Source organism: Gopherus flavomarginatus, chromosome 22 (genome assembly GCF_025201925.1).
Source record: "Gopherus flavomarginatus isolate rGopFla2 chromosome 22, rGopFla2.mat.asm, whole genome shotgun sequence".
Classification (NCBI taxonomy): Eukaryota; Metazoa; Chordata; order Testudines; family Testudinidae; genus Gopherus; species Gopherus flavomarginatus.
This window is the reverse complement of record NC_066638.1, coordinates 7,752,351-7,770,911: the sequence shown is the minus strand read 5'-3', so window position 1 is coordinate 7,770,911 and position 18,561 is coordinate 7,752,351. Positions and strand designations below refer to the sequence as shown.

At 43.1% G+C, this 18,561-nt stretch overlaps 1 protein-coding gene across 19 annotated transcripts in view; it reads right to left on the bottom strand.

The window, feature by feature from the left end:
- Positions 1–1,092: 1,092 nt before the first annotated feature.
- The window catches only part of MACF1 (microtubule actin crosslinking factor 1), a 249,021-nt gene continuing 231,552 nt past the window's right edge, over positions 1,093–18,561 (bottom strand). For 13 of the 19 annotated variants that reach the window (XM_050932168.1, XM_050932181.1, XM_050932176.1 and 10 more), the window contains 7 exons: positions 18,217–18,234; positions 14,818–14,935; positions 13,538–13,606; positions 9,050–9,261; positions 8,240–8,350; positions 4,889–5,012; positions 1,093–2,661 (listed from right to left, as the gene is read on the bottom strand). In XM_050932168.1, the coding sequence (XP_050788125.1) occupies positions 2,405–2,661; positions 4,889–5,012; positions 8,240–8,350; positions 9,050–9,261; positions 13,538–13,606; positions 14,818–14,935; positions 18,217–18,234 (909 nt within the window). In that variant the 3' untranslated portion in view covers positions 1,093–2,404. The remainder of the gene's footprint in view (positions 2,662–4,888; positions 5,013–8,239; positions 8,351–9,049; positions 9,262–13,537; positions 13,607–14,817; positions 14,936–18,216; positions 18,235–18,561) is intronic. The other 6 variants (XM_050932178.1, XM_050932179.1, XM_050932166.1 and 3 more) reach the window with 3 other exon arrangements.

Below are 18,561 nucleotides of genomic sequence, written 5' to 3'. Positions count from 1 at the left end.
GAGATTTGACTATAGGAAACAAATTAGCCGGAATCAGGGGCTTAGGGGCAGATGTTAAAGGCAGCATTCGCCACTTGTGATGAGGAGAGAGAAGGAAAGAACCTAGTATTTGAGCACCACTGTAACAGGAGCATTAGAGAGAAGTTTGGAGAAATATTGCCCTTTTTCCTTCCCTGCTAAATCCAGGGAAGGCCTTGGAGACTTTTGTACTAGAATCGGTTGGATGGGAAGCCAAGGAAGACTTGTGAGAAATAGGAGCAGTAAGTTATACCATACTGAGCTCAAGAAACAAGCCAATGCCTTCGAAAGTAGGAATGACAGGCTTTGGGAGACTCCAGCATGTTCTTATGTATCGCTCCACTGTGGAACTGACCACTTCTCTCTCCCCAGACAGTCCAGCATTACATCATAGAGTAGACTAGATTAGCATGCTTCCCTGGGATATACATGTAAAATCCCTTGGCGAGGGAAAAAAAGAAATGGAACTAATAAGGATCTCAAGACCATATTTTGCAAAGTAATTAAATTACCCAAACCATCAAACATCTCCCTACCTGGCAAGCAAGCAGCTTATTCCTCTTAAATGTGGACCCTGCACCAGTTCTCCAGACCCTCAGAAGCTCCAGGCTAAATTAGTGCCAGGCACTTCACCTGCAGTTCACCCAGAAGTTCTTGGCAGTGCAGAGCACCGCTGCTTGCTTTGAGTGGCGGAGGGTGGTGTGAATTCAGACATAACCTACAGAAGTCTCTGCACTGATTTCTGTTCACTTGATACCACTCAGCGGGTTGAGTGGTGGGTAGAGTCCTGATGTCTTATGCAATAGTTATTGGAGAACCCACCACAGCACGTGGTTTGATTGTGAAATGCCTAGATGGCAAAAGAATAGAAAGCACAGGAATTAAAGAGCGGTGAACCATAAATTCTAAGCCAATCTCTGACGTTCTCGCAAAGGCAATTTTTGCTGCCTTATAGATGCATTCAAAATACATTTTTATACAGCCAATCTGCTTTTGCTTTGTAAGAAAACATTTCACCTTTAATACAGATGTTTATAAAGCTAGCCCGGTGGAATAAAATCAGAAGCGAGGTGGTTATTACTGCAAGCAATTTTAATACAAAAAAACTGTTTTAAACAGTTCATTGGTTGAGCTTCAGTTTCTGCCTCAATTAAACCAATTGAGAGAATCACACAGCAATATGGTCAGAGCTGAAGAGGAACAATATTTAATAAATACAGGAAGTCCAGATAGCCCCTCCCCAGATCCACCCTCATGGTCACTTGGTCAGTTGATTTTATCACAAAGAAAAGTTGCATACAAAAGCGAGATAGGACTTGCTAGCAAGTGCGCTGGTGAGACTCATTTAAAGGACAAGCAACTGTGCATGTAAGTCCCAGGTTTCTTCTAGGAGTAGAGGTGACGTAAATCTCAGCCTGGTTTGAAGTAGAATGACCAGTCAAATAATAAATAGGAAAAGAGGTGCAGATAAATAGCAATTCTGTAACGAACAATGTGCGTCAGTCTCTTATGCGAACTGACTGGGTGGCCATCCTGAAGTGTCTTCTGACTTGTAGGACAGGAAGTGACAGAAGCACCTTTTTGTCCCATCCTCTAAAGGATGCATTTGTAGTGTTGCCAACCCAGTGCTCTCTTCTGGATGACTTTAAAGTTCTACCCCCAAACCCCATCACTATTATTTGCTCATTAAAAGCGTTAAGTGCTGGGACAGTATTTTAAAGACAGCATTTGTAATGAACCCCTTCTACTGTAGCATGTGCAAATTTTATTAATTTAAACAAACTCCAATTTCTTCAGGTAAAATCACAGAACCTTTAAAAAAATGGAAGCAGATGCCCAAAATCCCCTCACCTCATGTTTCTCTCTTTGAGGTATCCATGATTTACAAAAAAAGAGTTCCTTGAACACTGTAGGATTCAGGGTTTTTTGTTTTTTTAAATATAATTTATCTCGCTGAGGCAGCAAGTCAAGTTTATAAAGATGCATTTAGGAACAATCCTAAAAGATAAAGCAGGTTCACACCCTGCACCGCGCAGAAATCTGATTTATGTTTTTCTTATTTTTTTTTATTTTTTTTTTTTTACACTTTCACATCTTGACTTTTTTTCTTGCTTTCTCTCTCCCACATTTCAGTTTTCTGGGCCCCGTTGTGAATAGGGGTGACCAGGAGGCAAATTTTATCTACATAAATATTCACAAGAAAATAGTAACTTACAAAAGAGAAAAAAGAAAAAAAACCAAATAAGGCAGCTTCATAACACAATTGTTCTTTTACACTTTTAACAATATAATTTTTCCCGTTTAGAATAAATATACATCCAATGTACGTAGCAGGGTTAAAAATTGGACACAGGTTTGTTTTGTTTTAGGGGGTGTTGGGACAGTATTATCTCTTGGGGCCTGGAGTTTTGGGGGTGGCCGTGGTAGTTTTCTTGGACATGGTTGGGATTTTGGAAGGTTTCGCCAACCCCCGTCGCGAACTGCCTTGACCCCCTGCCGTGCTGCTTTCTGAAGTGTCTGAACAGGCTGACTGAGTTTCCAGAAGGTCAAAATCGGAGGCGTCGCTTCCCCGCCGGCTGCTGGCCCGACTCCCGGCCCGGCTCCCGGCGCGACTCGTGGGACGACTGGCTGTTTTCTTAGGATCTGAAATTAAATCCAGGTATTTGTGATCACATTGAAACATCTCCCCATTCTAACCCTTAGCAAATGGATCCCACCCTCCTTCAGTACCACCACTTGTTTGCAGACCCAACGATAGCAGCAATGTTATTAGAAGACTGTGCAATAAATCCAGGATCACTGGTCGCTCTATGATGGCAGTGAGCAACTTTGCCTAAAACTTTTAAGACTCATTGGAGAATTTCACAGCTTGTTTCTGGCTGTTCTCACTCCAGGCTCTGGGAGACAGAGGGTCTGTAGTATGAAGATTTTATTCTGAACACAATTTAAAGGAAACCCTTCTTAAAATGCATCCCAAACTACTCAGGGTCAAGGCAATCCTTGAAACATCTCTACGACATGTGGATAAACAGAACAGCCTGTAGAACGATGCCCTTTACAGATGGGCAGTAGCTTCTCCTTTCTCTTGATTGGAATCCATAGACAGGGACAGCTATGAGAGGAGGTCGCACTTATTTTAGCACCCTTTACAGGTAAAACGGTCAGCTTAGGACTCAGACTCATAGACTCATAGGTCAGAAGGGACCAATATGATCATCTAGTCTGACCTCCTGCACAAGGCAGGCCACCGAACCCCACCCATCCAATTTTATAACAACCCCTAACCCAGGACTGAGTTATTGAAATCCTCAAAATTGGTTTGAAGACCTCAAGCTGCAGAGAATCCACCAGCAAGCAACCCATGCCCCACGCTGCAGGGGAAGGCGAAAAACCTCCAGGGCCCCAGCCAATCCGCCCTGGAGGAAAATTCCTTCCCGACCCCAAATATGGCGATCAGCAAAACCCTGAGCATGTGGGCAAGACTCACCAGCCAGCACCCAAGAAGGAATTCTCTGCAGTAACTCAGTTCCCATCCCATCCAACATCTCCCCGCAAACCACTGAGCAGACCTATCTGGTGGTAATCCAAGATCAATTGCCCAAATTAACGATCCTATCATAACATCCCCTCCATATACTTATCAAGCTTTGTCTTAAAGCCAGAAAAGTCTTTTGCCCCCACTACTTCCCTCGGAAGGCTGTTCCAGAACTTCACTCCCCTAATGGTTAGAAACCTTCGTCTAATTTCAAGTCTAAACTTCCTAATATCCAGTTTATACCCATTCGTCCTCGTGCCTACATTAGTACTAAACTTAAATAATTCCTCTCCCTCCCTAACGTTAACCCCCTTGATATATTTATATAGAGCAAGCATATCCCCCCGCAGCCTTCTTCTGGCCAGGCTAAACAAGCCAAGCTCTTTGAGTCTCCTTTCATAAGGCAATTTTTCCATTCCTCGGATCATCCTAGTAGCCCGTCTCTGAACCTGTTCCAGTTTGAATTCATCCTTCTTGAACATGAGACACCAGAACTGCACACAGTATTCCAGATGGGGTCTCACCAACGCCTTATATAACGGTACTAACACCTCCTTATCCTTGCAGGAAATACCCCGCCTGATACATCCCAAAATCACATTTGCTTTTTTAACAGCCGTATCACATTGGCGACTCATAGTCATCCTGCTATCAACCAATACCCCAAGGTCCTTCTCCTCCTCTGTCGCTTCCAACTGATGCGCCCCCAACGTATATCTAAAATTCTTATTATTAATTCCTAAGTGCATGACCTTGCACTTTTCACTATTGTATTTCATCCTATTTCTATTACTCCAGTTTACAAGGTGATTCAGATCTTCCTGAATAGTATCCCTGTCCTTCTCCGTGTTAGCAATACCCCCCAGCTTGGTGTCATCCGCAAACTTTATTAGCACATTCCCGCTCTTTGTGCCAAGGTCATTAATAAAAAGGTTAAATAAGATCGGTCCCAAAACCGATCCTTGAGGGACTCCACTAGTGACCTCCTTCCAGTCTGACAGTTCACCTTTCAATACGACCCGCTGGAGTCTCCCCTTTAACCAGTTCCTTATCCACCTTACAACTTTCATATTCATCCCCATCTTTTCCAATTTAACTAACAGTTCACCATGCGGAACCGTGTCAAACGCCTTACTGAAATCGAGGTAAATTATATCTACCGCATTTCCTTTATCTAAGTAATCCGTCGCCTTCTCAAAGAAGGAGATCAGATTGGTTTGACACGATCTACCTTTAGTAAATCCGTGTTGCAATTCATCCCAATTACCATTGACCTCTATGTCCTTAACTACTTTCTCCCTTACCAGCACGATTGGTTTTGGCACCTGGACTTACCAGCACGATTGGTTTTGGCACCTGTAGAGACGGGAGAGGAACTATTACTGGTATCACCCGCAAGAGAAGTTCGACTAGAGTGAAAAGTCGGTCGCTTCAGCTTGCTGCCTGCAGACGGAGTCACCTTTGGATAAAGAATGCACCGAGAGCCTTTTAGAGGTTATGGTCTAATTCCCTTTGTACTGGATTAACATCAGAGGTAGATCCCGGCAACAGGATTCCAATATATAAATACCACCATCATCGTAAAGGTCAAGAGAACACACACAGTGATTGTTTTATTACTAAACCAAAGCCTAGTCCCTGAAAACATTCACACCAGTGGTGGCTTTGGGCCTTCAGGATAGCACTACATGCTAGTGCTTTTCCCTTCCAATCCATTGTTACTTATTTTGTTTCGTTTGATATGTTTTTATATCTGTATCTATCCATCTCTGACTAACCTATAGATCTATTTCAAAACACCTGCCAGCTGTAGTCCACCTTAAGGACCAAGTACTGTTTTGGGTCTAAAAGCCACACAAAAAGTCACATGAAATCCTGGGAAATGTGTAGCATTTAAGAAGTCCAGAACAATTGTAAAGGTTAATTATTTTTTGGTGAAAATATGTTGGATTTTTTTTTTTTGGTGAAAGTGTGCCAAATTTCAGTCCCAAGTGACTTAATAGGGCCAAGGGATTTCAGCCTAATGTATAGAAATTGGGACAGACAACCAATAAAGAGAATTTTAAATATTAAAAAGAAAATCCAAGACATTCGTTCAAGCACTAGTGGTGAATGAACACATGAAATGCCGGCCAGAAGGTCTCTACCATAACTGAAAGCTTCTGAGTGAAGATTTAGATGCTACTCACACTCTGGTTTCTGTTACAGTGTGTTCCGTGACCTTTACGATGTTGCAGATAAACACTAGAGGAAGCAACACAACACACAGCTTTCTCCCACTGTTACTTCTCTTGCCACAGAAAGAGGGAACCGAAGAAAGCGTGACTAAGTCAGAATAACATCTCTAGTGAAGAGAGGACCCCTGAGTCCAACTGGAAAGAGCAGCTCCCAGTTTCTAAAATAAGCCTAGTGCTGGTTTTAAGACAACATAAAATAATTGCAGAAGAACAACCACCCAAGGTTACAGCCAATCCCACAGGTACTGGGACTCTGGCATTTTACGTAAGAAAGGCCAGACTGGGTCAGACCAATTGTCCATCTAGCCCAGTATCCTGCCTTCCGACAGTGGCCAATGCCAGGTGCTTCAGAGGGAACGAACAGGTAATCATCAAGTGATCCATTCCATTGCCCATTCCCAGCTTCTGGCAAACAGACGCTAGGGACACCATCTCTGCCCATCCTGACTAATAGCCATTGATGGACCTATCCTCCATAAACTTGTTTAGTTCCTTTTGGAACCCTGTTAGAGTCTTGGCCTTCACAACATCCTCCAGCAATGAGTTCCACAGGTTGACTGTGTTGTGTGAAGAAATACTTCCTTTTGTTTGTTTTAAACTTGCTGCCTATTAATTTCATTTGGTGACCCCTAGTTCTTGTTATGAGGACAAAATATTTACTCTCTCACCAGTCATAATTTTATAGATATCTATCATATCCCTCCTTGATGGTCTCTTTTCCAAGCTGAAAAGTCCCAGTCTTATTAATCTCTCCTCATATGGAAGCTGTTCCATCCCCTAATAATTTTTGCTGCCCTTTTCTGAACCTTTTCTAATTCCAATATATCTTTTCGAGATGGGGCGACCACATCTGCACACAGCATTCAAGATGTGGGTGTACCATGGAGTTACACAGAGGCAACATGATATTTTCTGTCTTACTATCTATCTCTTTCCTAAAAATTCCCAACATTCTGTTTGCTTTTTTGACTGCTACTGCACATTGAATGGATGTTTTTCAGAAAACTATCCACAATAACTCCAAGATCTCTTTCTTGAGTGGTAACAGCTAACGTAGACCCCATCATTGTACGGATAGTTGTACGTATAGTTGGGATTGTGTTCTCCAATGTGCATCACTTTCCATTGATCAACAGTGAATTTTATCTGTCATGTTGTTGCCCAGTCACCCAGTTCTGCAGCACAAAGGGCAGACTGACTCAACAACAGCTGGACAACCTTTTGCAATTTTCAATCGTGTCACCGTAAAAAGAAATGCCTTTTAATAGTTGGAGAGTCGCTGTGGAATAAACCTTCTGACAAACAGCTGGAGAGAGATTTCCTCAAACTCCCTCTGATGTGAATTGGAGAGATTTTAATTTCTTTCTGTCTCATGAAGCTACAGCAAAAGGAGAGGAAGCAAAGGGAAAGTCAAGAAAGAGGATGGATGCCTCGTTGGATACATGGCAGTTAAGTTCCATCAACACGTTTTAAAGTGCTGGACAAGCCTTTGAATAGGACCAAAAACAAACCGTGGAATGAAGTTTTAAGAAATTTGAAAGTAGCTCCCTCTACGTGCATTTCTCTCCGGCACTTTTTTGTTTTGAGAGCGACTCTTTTACATCGGCAGTAAATATTGCAACTTTTGATCTGGCCCTTGATCGGACTTTATAACAAAATTGCAGTATCTTCCCAACAGCTTCCCAAAGCCTTTCTTATGGCAACACATGGTTCATTTTATACATTTCAGGAATTCTACCTGACTTTTTGATAACAAAACTTCAGAAGCTATTTTCAAGGGAAGATCAAGTATGGGAGACATGACAAATTGCCGGTAAGTTAAATCACCAAAATCTACATTAAAATTCTGAAGCACCACCAATTCCCAGAGGTCAGAAAATTCTAAGTTCAGCCTGGAACTTCAGCCTCCAGCTTGAATTCACCCCGCTATATTTGAGTATTGCAGAGGTCTCGCATCAGTGTGTGATGTTATCAGACATATCAGATATGCCGAAATACACCGATGGGTATATGTACTTCAGAAAACTATGGCAAGAGTGGTTATTGTGCATGCGCTGTAGCTGATTTTCAAGTGCTAACTCGGCGATTTTATTCCTAGTTTTAATATTAAGAGGCCCTGGTTTTCATTATGGTCTTTTTTTGAATGCTAAAAAATAAAGTGGCTGAAGCCAGGAAAAGTGACATTGGGTTTTGCAATCTGATAAGTTACCGTTTTAAAATTGGTCAAGGGGGGGTAAAAATGGATTGCAGGCATCGTGCACATTGAGTTTCATTCTCGTGTGAATTTCTTTTGAATCCGAGTTAGGACCCCCTGAAAAACGCCAACAGTCTTAGCGTTAGCTGTGCTAACAAGCGCTGCTATCATAAAAGAAAAGCATTCAGCAGACAAAGGAAGCAGCCGCGTTCCTTCCTTTTAACAGGTCCTTTGACTAGCAGCGCCATACTCTACCTCGGAGCTGGACAGGTGGGAGTCGGAATTATCGAAGCCCCTGTGAGGGGTGCCAGCTTTACTGTTTACCAACCAGGGTTTGTCATAACAGCGAGAGAAGTGATGTGGAGTCTGTGAAATGGAAAATCCAAAGGAATGGGAGGGAGAAAGGAGGGGGAGGGGGGGAGGGAAGAGGTGAAAAGTGAGTGAAAATGGAACAGAAAAGTATCCGAAATGGGAAAAACAAACAGAAAAATACATAAATTCTAAAAGAAACAGACGATAAAATAAAATGCACATTTGGCATGATGAGGTGAGAAGGAGACAAAAAGGCAGCCACTTCCTCCTTCATGCTAGTCGGCTGCTTGCGTGAACAGTGATGTCCGAGACAAGTCTGCTCCTATCACACAGAGAGATGGGAGGGGAAATCCTGCCTTGTGGAGGACAGGAGAATCGGGAACGGTCCCATGTGAGAACATAAAAATAAAAACAACCTCCATAGGCAACTCAGCCTTTCCTGAGACGTGTTTATGTTCTCTCTATGAATGATCACCTACCTGCAGGTGCAGCGTATACAAAGTGAGAAGAAACTTGTAGCATGAATGATTTAAAAACATTGACTGCTGTACAATTAATGGGTTTATCCCTGCCTCAAGTATCAGTTTAAACCAGGCTCTGCCATTCAGGTGTCTGCCAATGAAGCCTATATTAGCCTATTTTCTGAGTCCCCCCGCAAAAACCTCTCCGACCTAATGCTTCAGCTCCTGGTCTCCTTGGAATTGGGTCTGAGTAGGTGTGAGCAGCAGGAGAGCAAAGGACTATCAGCCGTACCTTGGTTCCACTAGCAGGCGCTGCTGGAGAGGATGGCATAGAGGTGCAGCTGTGATTACTCTGGCTCGCACTAGAGCTGGACCGTGTTGGGGAGGCAGCCCGAGAGGAGGGTTTTGACCTTCGACCCCGTGACCGGAAAGGCGTCATTCCCTGCGAGGCTCCCTCTGGTAAAATAAACTTCTCTCTAAGTTCGAGGTTGGTTCTTCCTCGTGCTGAAAGAGGAAACAAAGCAACTCCTGAAAAAAACCATATTCCTGTGGAGTTTCACCCAACTCCTGCTTAGCCCCAGGAAGACATCCCTCAGACATCCTGGCAACGTCTTGGAAATGCCGTCTCTGACCTACAAAGGATGTCTTGCTCTCATCCCGGTCACAGCAGAGCGAGACCTGCACAGCATACTTGCTCTGTTGCGACGATGTCACTTTGCTGATTGGTTTTTGAAGACTTGTGATAGGCAAAAGAACCCTAGAGGTCCAGGAGTTCAAACAGAATTATGCAACTTTTATGCATGTCCTGGGCCTATTATACAAGTCTAGTTAAAATCAGCACAAGCAGCTGATGACATTCTCAGGACAGTTTAAAAATACTGAACAGAACTGCTCAGAAAGGTTGTACTCCTGCTCACACCCAGCACACAGCTATGTGGAGCACGATCCATTTCCCAAGCTACAACAGCTCATATCAGAGGGCAGACGTAAAATCTGGATTGGAAAGTCCCAGGAACTGGAGGTTTCTCTGCAACTAGCAATGGGGTAACAATGCAGTTGGAAGTTCTATGTCCTGAGATAGTAAGATCAGCATAGGCCAGTATCTCAGAAACTCCCCAAGTATATACAGAGAGCAAATTCATGAAGTAGGTAGGAGCAAGGCCATGCACAAAGCCTTACAGGACAAAGGAGCATTATTAGGTTCAATGTGTTAGATGTGAAAGACAAAGAAGCAATTGCAGGGCTGTTCTCTGAAAACCCCGCAGCAAAGCATTAACAGTGGAGACGAAGAAGCAGCGTTGCACCAGTAAATTCAGGAGCTTACAGAAAGCAAGCAGCACCGCTTCCGAATCATGCTGATTTCGGCAACAAGTCCCAGGTGACAGAAGCAAAGAATATTTAGCATGACCTTCAAAAGATAATCAAAAGCAATTAATGTCTCAAAGACTGCGCTGAGATCAAGGGACGTATTGACTACTACCAGACCTAACCTGTTTCACATAAGGAAGAGACTGTAGTGAGTAAGGACTGTTAGACATTTCCTTTTTTCGCTCTCCCAGAGGGCTGGGGTGGGGAAAGACCGTTTCCAATCCCAGACCTCTCACACAGACACACACTTCACTCTCCCTGCCAAAGAAGTCTTTGTGTTGCATTTGCTTTCCTTCAATGGGCTGGAAGCGGTTCGCCTCTGGAGTCCCCACATGCAGCAGTCACTGCTTCCCTTGGGAGAGGATTTCACATTCGAACAAGCCTTGTTCTTGGGAACTTGTTCTTAATATACACTCTCTATTTGCCTTTATATTTCTCCATTCGATTATGCCCTAAACAACCCTCCTCTCTCCTTGATACTTACATCTTCTAAGCAATATACCTGCTTATTATGGCCCTAGCTTGATCTTGATTAAGTAATCTTATTTTGTTAATTCCTTTCCTCACAAGTCAATTCTTCCAGCCCTCTAATCATTTTTACTGTTCTTCTATGAACTCCTTCCAGTGACATCTATCTAATTACCAACATGCCCAGAACCACGTGGCGTTTTACAGGTAGGCTCCTCTGTGGTGCATAGTGGAACTAACGCATCTCTCTTACAAGATACAATGTACTGCAGCCAAAAATATCATTGGCTTTTTTTTGCTGCCATAGATGTATACTTACAAAGGCCAGAAGGAACCACTGTGATTGTCTAGTCCGGCCTCCTGTTTCCCCTGAATTGATTCCTGCTTGAACTAGTGCAGATCTTTTAGAGAAACATTCAGTCTTGATTTCAATGTTGCCAGTGACAGAGAATCCATCACAACCGTTATTCCAATGGTTAATTACCCTCATTGCAAAACAAATACATGCTTGAATCCAAGTCTGAAACTGCATCTCACACTCAGCGGGCTGCGGCTCGTTCCCCTTTCTGAGAATCCCAGGAGCCAAATGCTGGTCGCTGCCAGGCTTCACCCTGGGCCTCTCTCACTCCCCATGCTGAGCTCTCCAGAAGAGGAAAAATGGAGAAAACAGTTCAAGCCCCACTTCAAGCAGCAGCACTATCTTTTAAACAGAGTTTTAGCGACATGTATCTCAACTGTTGCGCTGCATGATGCGGTTTCTGGTGGTAATGTGCAGACATTCATTGCTATCAAAGGTCCTTTAGGACATCTGAAAGCCACAAGCGAGAATCACAGCAAAGATTCCTTTAGTGCACATGGGGAGTTCTCCAGCTTATGCAAAGAACACCAAAAAGAAGAATGTAACGTGCCAAGGCAAAAAACACACTGACAACAAAAAGGCCCAGGTTGACCTTACACTGACCTAGCCGTTCAGCTATAAAATACATGGGAGTCAGATTTTTGTCCTGAGAGAACATCCTTTATCCCCTGCAAAATTCTTCCTATCTTGAGGCTGGATTTAACACATTTTCATTAATAAATCCAACATGTAAGATGGTCGGCACTGGACTGGGAGACTCAGAAGACCTTGGGTCTATTCCCAGCTCTGCCACTGACTTGCTGTGTGACTTGGGCAAGTCACTTTCCCTCTGGGCTTCTATTTCCAACCCCCCTGTTTGTTTTGTCTATTTAGGTTCGGGACAAGGACTGTATCTTTGTGCACTTGCATAGCACCTAGCATGTAGGAGTTTCTAGGCACTATTGTAATACAGATTATTTTTTAACAGGAAGATGCCCTGAAATGGTCTGTAAAAACACTCACTCCAATTCACTTCAAGACAGGTGGCATCTGGCCATAGTACATTGTACACCACAATCACAAGCCGCTCCACTGTCTGCACAGAATAGCAATGCATTCGGTACAAGGCTAGCTCACAGGCTGATTTTCTACACAGGTATCTGAAAACTAAACCCAAGACAACCAAGTGTTTTCAAAACTCACTGTGGAGTAGACTTTTGAAAGACCAGCCTCATGCACCATCCCCAAAGTCCATTTTTACATCTAGAAACATCTACAAAGGAATAATTGGAGCTGATATACAGTATGGGGTGACCAGGCCTTGGCATGGGAACATCCATTATTTTATAAATAGAAATAAACATGTAAACTGAAGAATTGGTTTCATCTTATTCATTTCAAACTAAAGTCCCACATCAAGCCCAAATGGACTCTCTTTATCAAGACCTTTTAGAGAGGGACTGGCTGTGATTAACTCTGATCTTTTTCTACCATGAAAAAATACTGATCCAGGAGAAACTCTCACATGAGGGCAGGGGACTGGACTCTATGACCTCTCGAGGTCCCTTCCAGTCCTAGAGTCTATGAGTCTATGAGATGCAACATTTCAAAATGCAGAGAAAAATCACTGACTCCAATTTTTCCATGCAGTACATGGTTCAGTTTTCAGGTCATAAAAAAATGTAAGCTTCCCTTGTTTATTTCCAAATGTTTCTAATTTTAAAAAAAATCAACTCTTTTTGGATAAACTGAAATAAGATCCCTGGCAGCTGAACTGAGTAAGAAAGGAAGGATGGCTCAGTGAGTAGGGCACTAGCTTCGGACTTAGGAGAGCTGGGTTCAATTCTCAGTTCAGCCACAAATGCTCTGTGACACCTTGGTCAACCCACTTAATCGATCTGCCTCAGTTTCCCATCTGTAATTGGGAATAATATATTTACTTGTGAGGTAATGTAGTAGTAAGATTGTGGGAGTTCAGATACTGCGGTAACGGAGGCCAGAATAGTATCTAAGAAAGCGCAACGATGAATATGTCTAACTATGAATCTAAGCCCTGGCCTACACTGGCAGGGGGGGGAACGATCTAAGTTACGCAATTCAGCTTCATGAATAATGTAGCTGAAGTCGACGTACTTAGATGGACTTACCGTGGTGTCTTCACCGCGGTGAGCCAACTGCTGCCGCTCCCCCATCCACTCTGCCTCTGCTTCTCACAGAGCTGGAGTACAGGAGTCGACAGGAGAGGGCTTGGGGGGTCAATTTATCGTGGCTAGACTAGACGTGATAAATCGATCCCGCTGGATGGATTGCTGTCCACCAATCCGGCGGGTAGTGTAGACATACCCTGAGTTTGAACAGATAATATTGTGTGTGTGTGCTTTCCGGTTTCTGACCTGCCACTCAATTTTCTGAGAGTTGATTTAATTAAAAACTGTTTTAAAATGTCTCGACCAGAAAATTCTTGATATTGTCAACATTGTGTCTCAGCATTCACAAAGGCAGCAGATGTGGTGGGGCAGGCGGGCTGGTTAAGAAGCAAAGCCATTCTTAATGATGGGGGGTCGGGAGGTTTGCCGGCAAGAGTGATAAAGCAAAAATAACGCCAACCTATCGGAGACTGACTGGCAATCGAAGAGCTGGAATCAGAGCGCTTTATTTTACTTCCAGGGTGGTGAACTAGAATAAAGAAAAACACACACGTACAAGGAAACGGACAGAGCAGGAGAAAGCAGAAACTGGTCAAGAAAGAAATGCACAGTTGAAGAACAGCTCTTTTTCACCCCATGCAGCCCTGCCGTTTTGTTTGAGAGGCGGGGAAGGAGGAGTTGGTAACTGGAATCTTGCAGGACATTTTTTAGGCGCGCGCACACACACACAGAGCTTCTGGAAACAGCACCATTGTCCCTAAAAATACAATGTGAGCATTTTCTTTATAGAGAGCGCAGCAGCACATTAGAATCACATTTATCAGCAAGAGAGATTATATTCTTGTCTAGAGGCATCTTACATCTGATTTTACCTATATTTGTATGGAATTGGAACAGTTTTTATTAGATTTCTCCAACACACCAGCCAACTATCAGCACACTGGGTTTGTAACACTAACACAGCGGAATCCACACTGACAACTGTTTGTCGTAAAAGACACACAAGTTCACGAAGGCTGGAGTTCTGCTGAAATCGGCACATGCCATCAACCCAAAGGAAAACACACACAAGACACCAGCTTTTGACCATCGTCAATGAGCGCAGACAACAAATTAGGGGTTTAAAATCAAAATGAGGGGTTTAAACTACAAAAAAGGAAAGATCAGCAAATTGGTATGAAAAAAAATGTATGCTAACAAAATAATTTCCTTTTTATTCAGGGTAACTAATTTTAACTCCTTGATGCTCAAGGTCTGGATTTTCTGGAAGACTCTTTGCAAAGATTTCATACCGTAATACTGCCATCCCCAGGTGTTCAAAAATTTTGCAATTGGCTTAAAATCATATGATTTTTACACAAAGAATACACAGAGTTCTTTTTATTTGCTTTCTGATTTTTGAACCTTCAGGTGCACTCAGATCACATTTTCAAGCTTTTCTCAGCAACCACGAGGGCGAGAAACTTGTTTGTTTCCTTCGAAATGAAAATTGAGATTCTCACCTATTCACATGACTCCAGAAGCTGGGGCTTTAAGAACATTACCAAATATTGAGAGACTTGCAATAAAAATCACACTAAGTTTTTGGATTTTTTTAGTTCCTGTTTTCTCCAGATCTTCCTTTATTTGCACAAGCCCACAGATTGATGAGATCTGCTTCAATGAAGCATCCTGTGCTACCTGCTGACTTCACGACTATTGTGGAGATGAAAGGTCCCTGAGAAATAGGTTCTTCCTTACCTCTGCAAGGGTCATTTTTCACTAAAAATTCATCCAGGGCCATCCATCCTCCTCCAACTCGAACCATGACAGTGCTGCGTAAAATACGGACCAGCCGCAACTGCTGGGAATCACCAAACTGTGGAACCAATAGAGAAGCAGTTCAAATAACAGGGCTATAAAATGGGGAGACTGCTCCTCTCCAAAACAGACTGCGCCAGGGTGAGTAATATCACTACACTGAAATGCTACATGTAACCTTAAACATTTTCAAAGCTCTTATCAATGTTTAGGGCTTCTCCAAATACATCAAAAAGTTATGTTATGTGGTAATCAATTCACGTTGGGGTCAATTTATGAGAATTTTTTCATCTAAAGAAACTCGCAGGACAATGCTATTAACAGGATTCTCTAGGGTTAATGCCAAAAAAAAAAAAAAAAAAGGCTGAGAAATTCAAATGAAGATCAAAGGATGGCCAGGTAGCAAATTAGAGTTTATATTTTGATCTTTTGTGGGTTTTACCCATAGAAACAGAATTTTATTGCTCTGCCTTTCATTTCATGAATACTACTATTTAGCTCTTATGTAGTGCTTTCATCAGTAGATCTCAAAGCACTTTACAAAGTGGGGGGAGCACAGCACCATTGTCCCCATTTTACAGATGAGGAAATTGACGCCCAGGGAGAAGTGACTTGCCTCCGGTCACGTAGCGGGCCAGTGGCAGAGCCAAGAGTAGAACCCAGCCACTGTAGTCCTGCTCCCAGTGCTCTATCCATTAGACCACACTGCCCACTGACACTCCTGAGGCAGTCTGCTTTGAAAAGAGACACCTGACATGTCACTGAAGGCTGGCATAGCAAATGCTAGCAGTGCAGCATCAGCACTGAGAATGAAACCTCTTTACCAAGTCTGAGGTGCAAGCATGTCACTGAGCCTCAGCCAGCAAGAGAGCTCCCACAGGAGAGTCACCCAATTACAGTGAATCTAGAATGCAGAAATCTAGGTTCAAGTCCCAGAACGTTTATTAGTGATTATAATGTTCATTTAGGAATTTAAAATCTCTCCAATTTCAAACAAGTATCACGTGTGCCCCGAATCAACAAAATCACACATCTCTTTCCAGTTCCCCCGTGCTATCATACATAACCGTTGATCAAAAGTCTCCATCCACCGCCATGCACGTGCTTCTCTTCATATTTACATGACACTCAGACATCCAGCAGAACCACACCTGGACTACTGTGAAGAGTACTTGGCCATGTACCACACAGAGCAGCAAAGATACCACCCTGTCTCAGGAGCTTAAGCAATGAGGGACAACTAAGAAAATTAGGTGGATTGCCTTTGAAAAGGGGGATACTTCAACATGATCTAATAGAGGATTTCAGAATTATGAAGGCATTGTTAATGAGACTTCTTTTTTTTTTTTTTTAACATGGAGAGGAGGGAATTAAAAAACCAGGAGACACAATGGAAACCTTAGGAAATGAGAAGTAACTAGGGGAAACCTGGGCAGAATTGTGGTAACGATGCTGAAAACAAGGGATAAGTTACTGGGGAGGAAACTGAGGTAAGAAAAATGACAGATGAGTTCAAGACACATCTAGATTGATTTCTGCAGAAAGAGAGTGCTAGGGGGCATTGGGACAAAGCAGGATTAAGAGTTCCTTTTCCTGCCCCAAACATCTCATATGCCCCCTTCTCTCCTGAGACTACCTCTCTCCCCTGTTATGCACAGCCCTTTCTCAAAGAGTTCCATGCATGAGCCTCTTTTCAGATGTCCCCTTTGCTATCAGGAGTGGGACCGAGCTGTGGGCATCTCTAGGGCTCTCTTTCAATCTGCAGCTGCAGGCAGCGTCTGTTCATGAAGGGATCCTGCTTCCATGCTCTCCCCAGCAAGTGGAGGCTGGAGTTTAGTTAGCTTTAGAGCGCTAGGATTCTCAGCTCTGCTCCCTGGAGAACCAATGAGCCACAGAATGGAAGATCTTTAGCGCTAAGCAGTCGGGGGCTGGAGTGCTGGAAAGGTGAGCTGTCTGGCTTTGGAGACAATGATTTTTGGTCTTGAAGTTTCTAGGCTAAATTCTCAGCTGCACCTAGTATGTGCTGCTGGGCACACCTGGGGCAACACCCTTCCCCTGGTGCAGCTGCTATGCCAACTACCTATAGCCCGAAAGAGCTATTTATACCCGCTGAGGCTCACTGCCCATGCCCCTTCGTTGCACTGGTTCTGTACTAACTGAGTAATTCCTCCATGCTAGGGGAATCCTCAGCTAGCTGGATACACTCATTTTGTAGCCCCTTCACTCCAATAAAGCAGAGTGGAGAATTTGGCCTCCATGGTAAAAATACAAGTTATACAACTTGCTCCAGTCTTGTAACATTAATTACAACTTTATTGTAATAATTAGATAGAGTTTTATAGTGTCCTTCAAAGATTTGTCTGTAGTCACCTAGCTGGCAAAAACAGGGAATTGGTTTTTATCCTTTCCTTCACTCAAGAAATTCACATTTCCTTCTTTCATGGCACCATATTTAGAGTCCATCCCTTCAAGTTAAAAATCCTCAGTAGTTAAAATAAATGGATTTCCTTCATGGTTGTGATGAAAGACATCACTCCAGTCCCATTATCAATGGAATTCCTGTGTTCTAGTCAGCCTTCAGTTACCATAACGTAAGAGTAGGTACATGCAATTTTTCATGAACTTTCTTCCAGTTACGAGTTACTGAAAGTCGGTGAAGCAGGGGATGAGGGTTTAGTTATTGTTACCTAAGAGACTGATCATGTGAATACAGCGTTTTCATTCCATAGTGACCGCGTTATAGTCAAACCTGTCCAGATCCTGGTATACAGTCTGTGTTCAGAAAATTTCAGCCTGTATATATTTTTGAGGAGTGTTACAATATAATACTTAGTCCTGCCTTGAGTGCAGGGGACTGGACTAGATGACCTCTCGAGGTCCCTTCCAGTCCTATGATTCTATGATTCCTCCAGTAGTAGAGTCAGAATCGTGAGACAATGCTCTTTTCAGACAATTCCACCATGAGCATGGGTTCCCCTGGTACCTTACATGAAACTTATGTGTTCCCTTTCACATGAATGATGCCATAACCTCTAATACCACTGGGGCATCAGAGGAAGAAGCAATTCGGAGGCTAAATCTCTCCATCTTTGTAGGTTTCTGAGTTTCCAATTAAACTTTTTACTTCTTTCTTCCAAGGAGTTTTGCCATTTGGTATCACATTTCCAGGCAAACGTCACTCTGTATACCAGACTCTGCCAAGTAATACAACGAGCTCTAACACAGCATTCTTTAGATCACACCTTCCCACAGCAACAAGAGAAAGATTGGTATTATAAACACACACCAAGCCACGTTTGTTAAAAAGAATGAGAGACAGCATTGCAAGGCACACTGTACCTGATTGCCGAGGAAGAACTACGGAGAGAAAGAATTTGGGTGGGGAGAAGATCAGAAGGAGAGCAGAGGAAGAGGGGGAGAAAAACAAGAAAACATTTTATAGGATTTAACAATCCAACAATCATGAAAATCTTAGTTAACCACAGGTAGTTAAAAATCAGGGTACTTGATGTTATTGGACAGGCGAACTGTTCTCCTCTGTCCCTACAGCGGAAGTTGTAATTCATCGCTTCAGAATTCACAAATAAGGGCTAATTTACACAACTGTGGGACAAAGCCACTCCCTGAACGATGTAAGTTACATCGACCTGAGCGCAGTCCACACTGGTGCTATGTCAGCAGGAG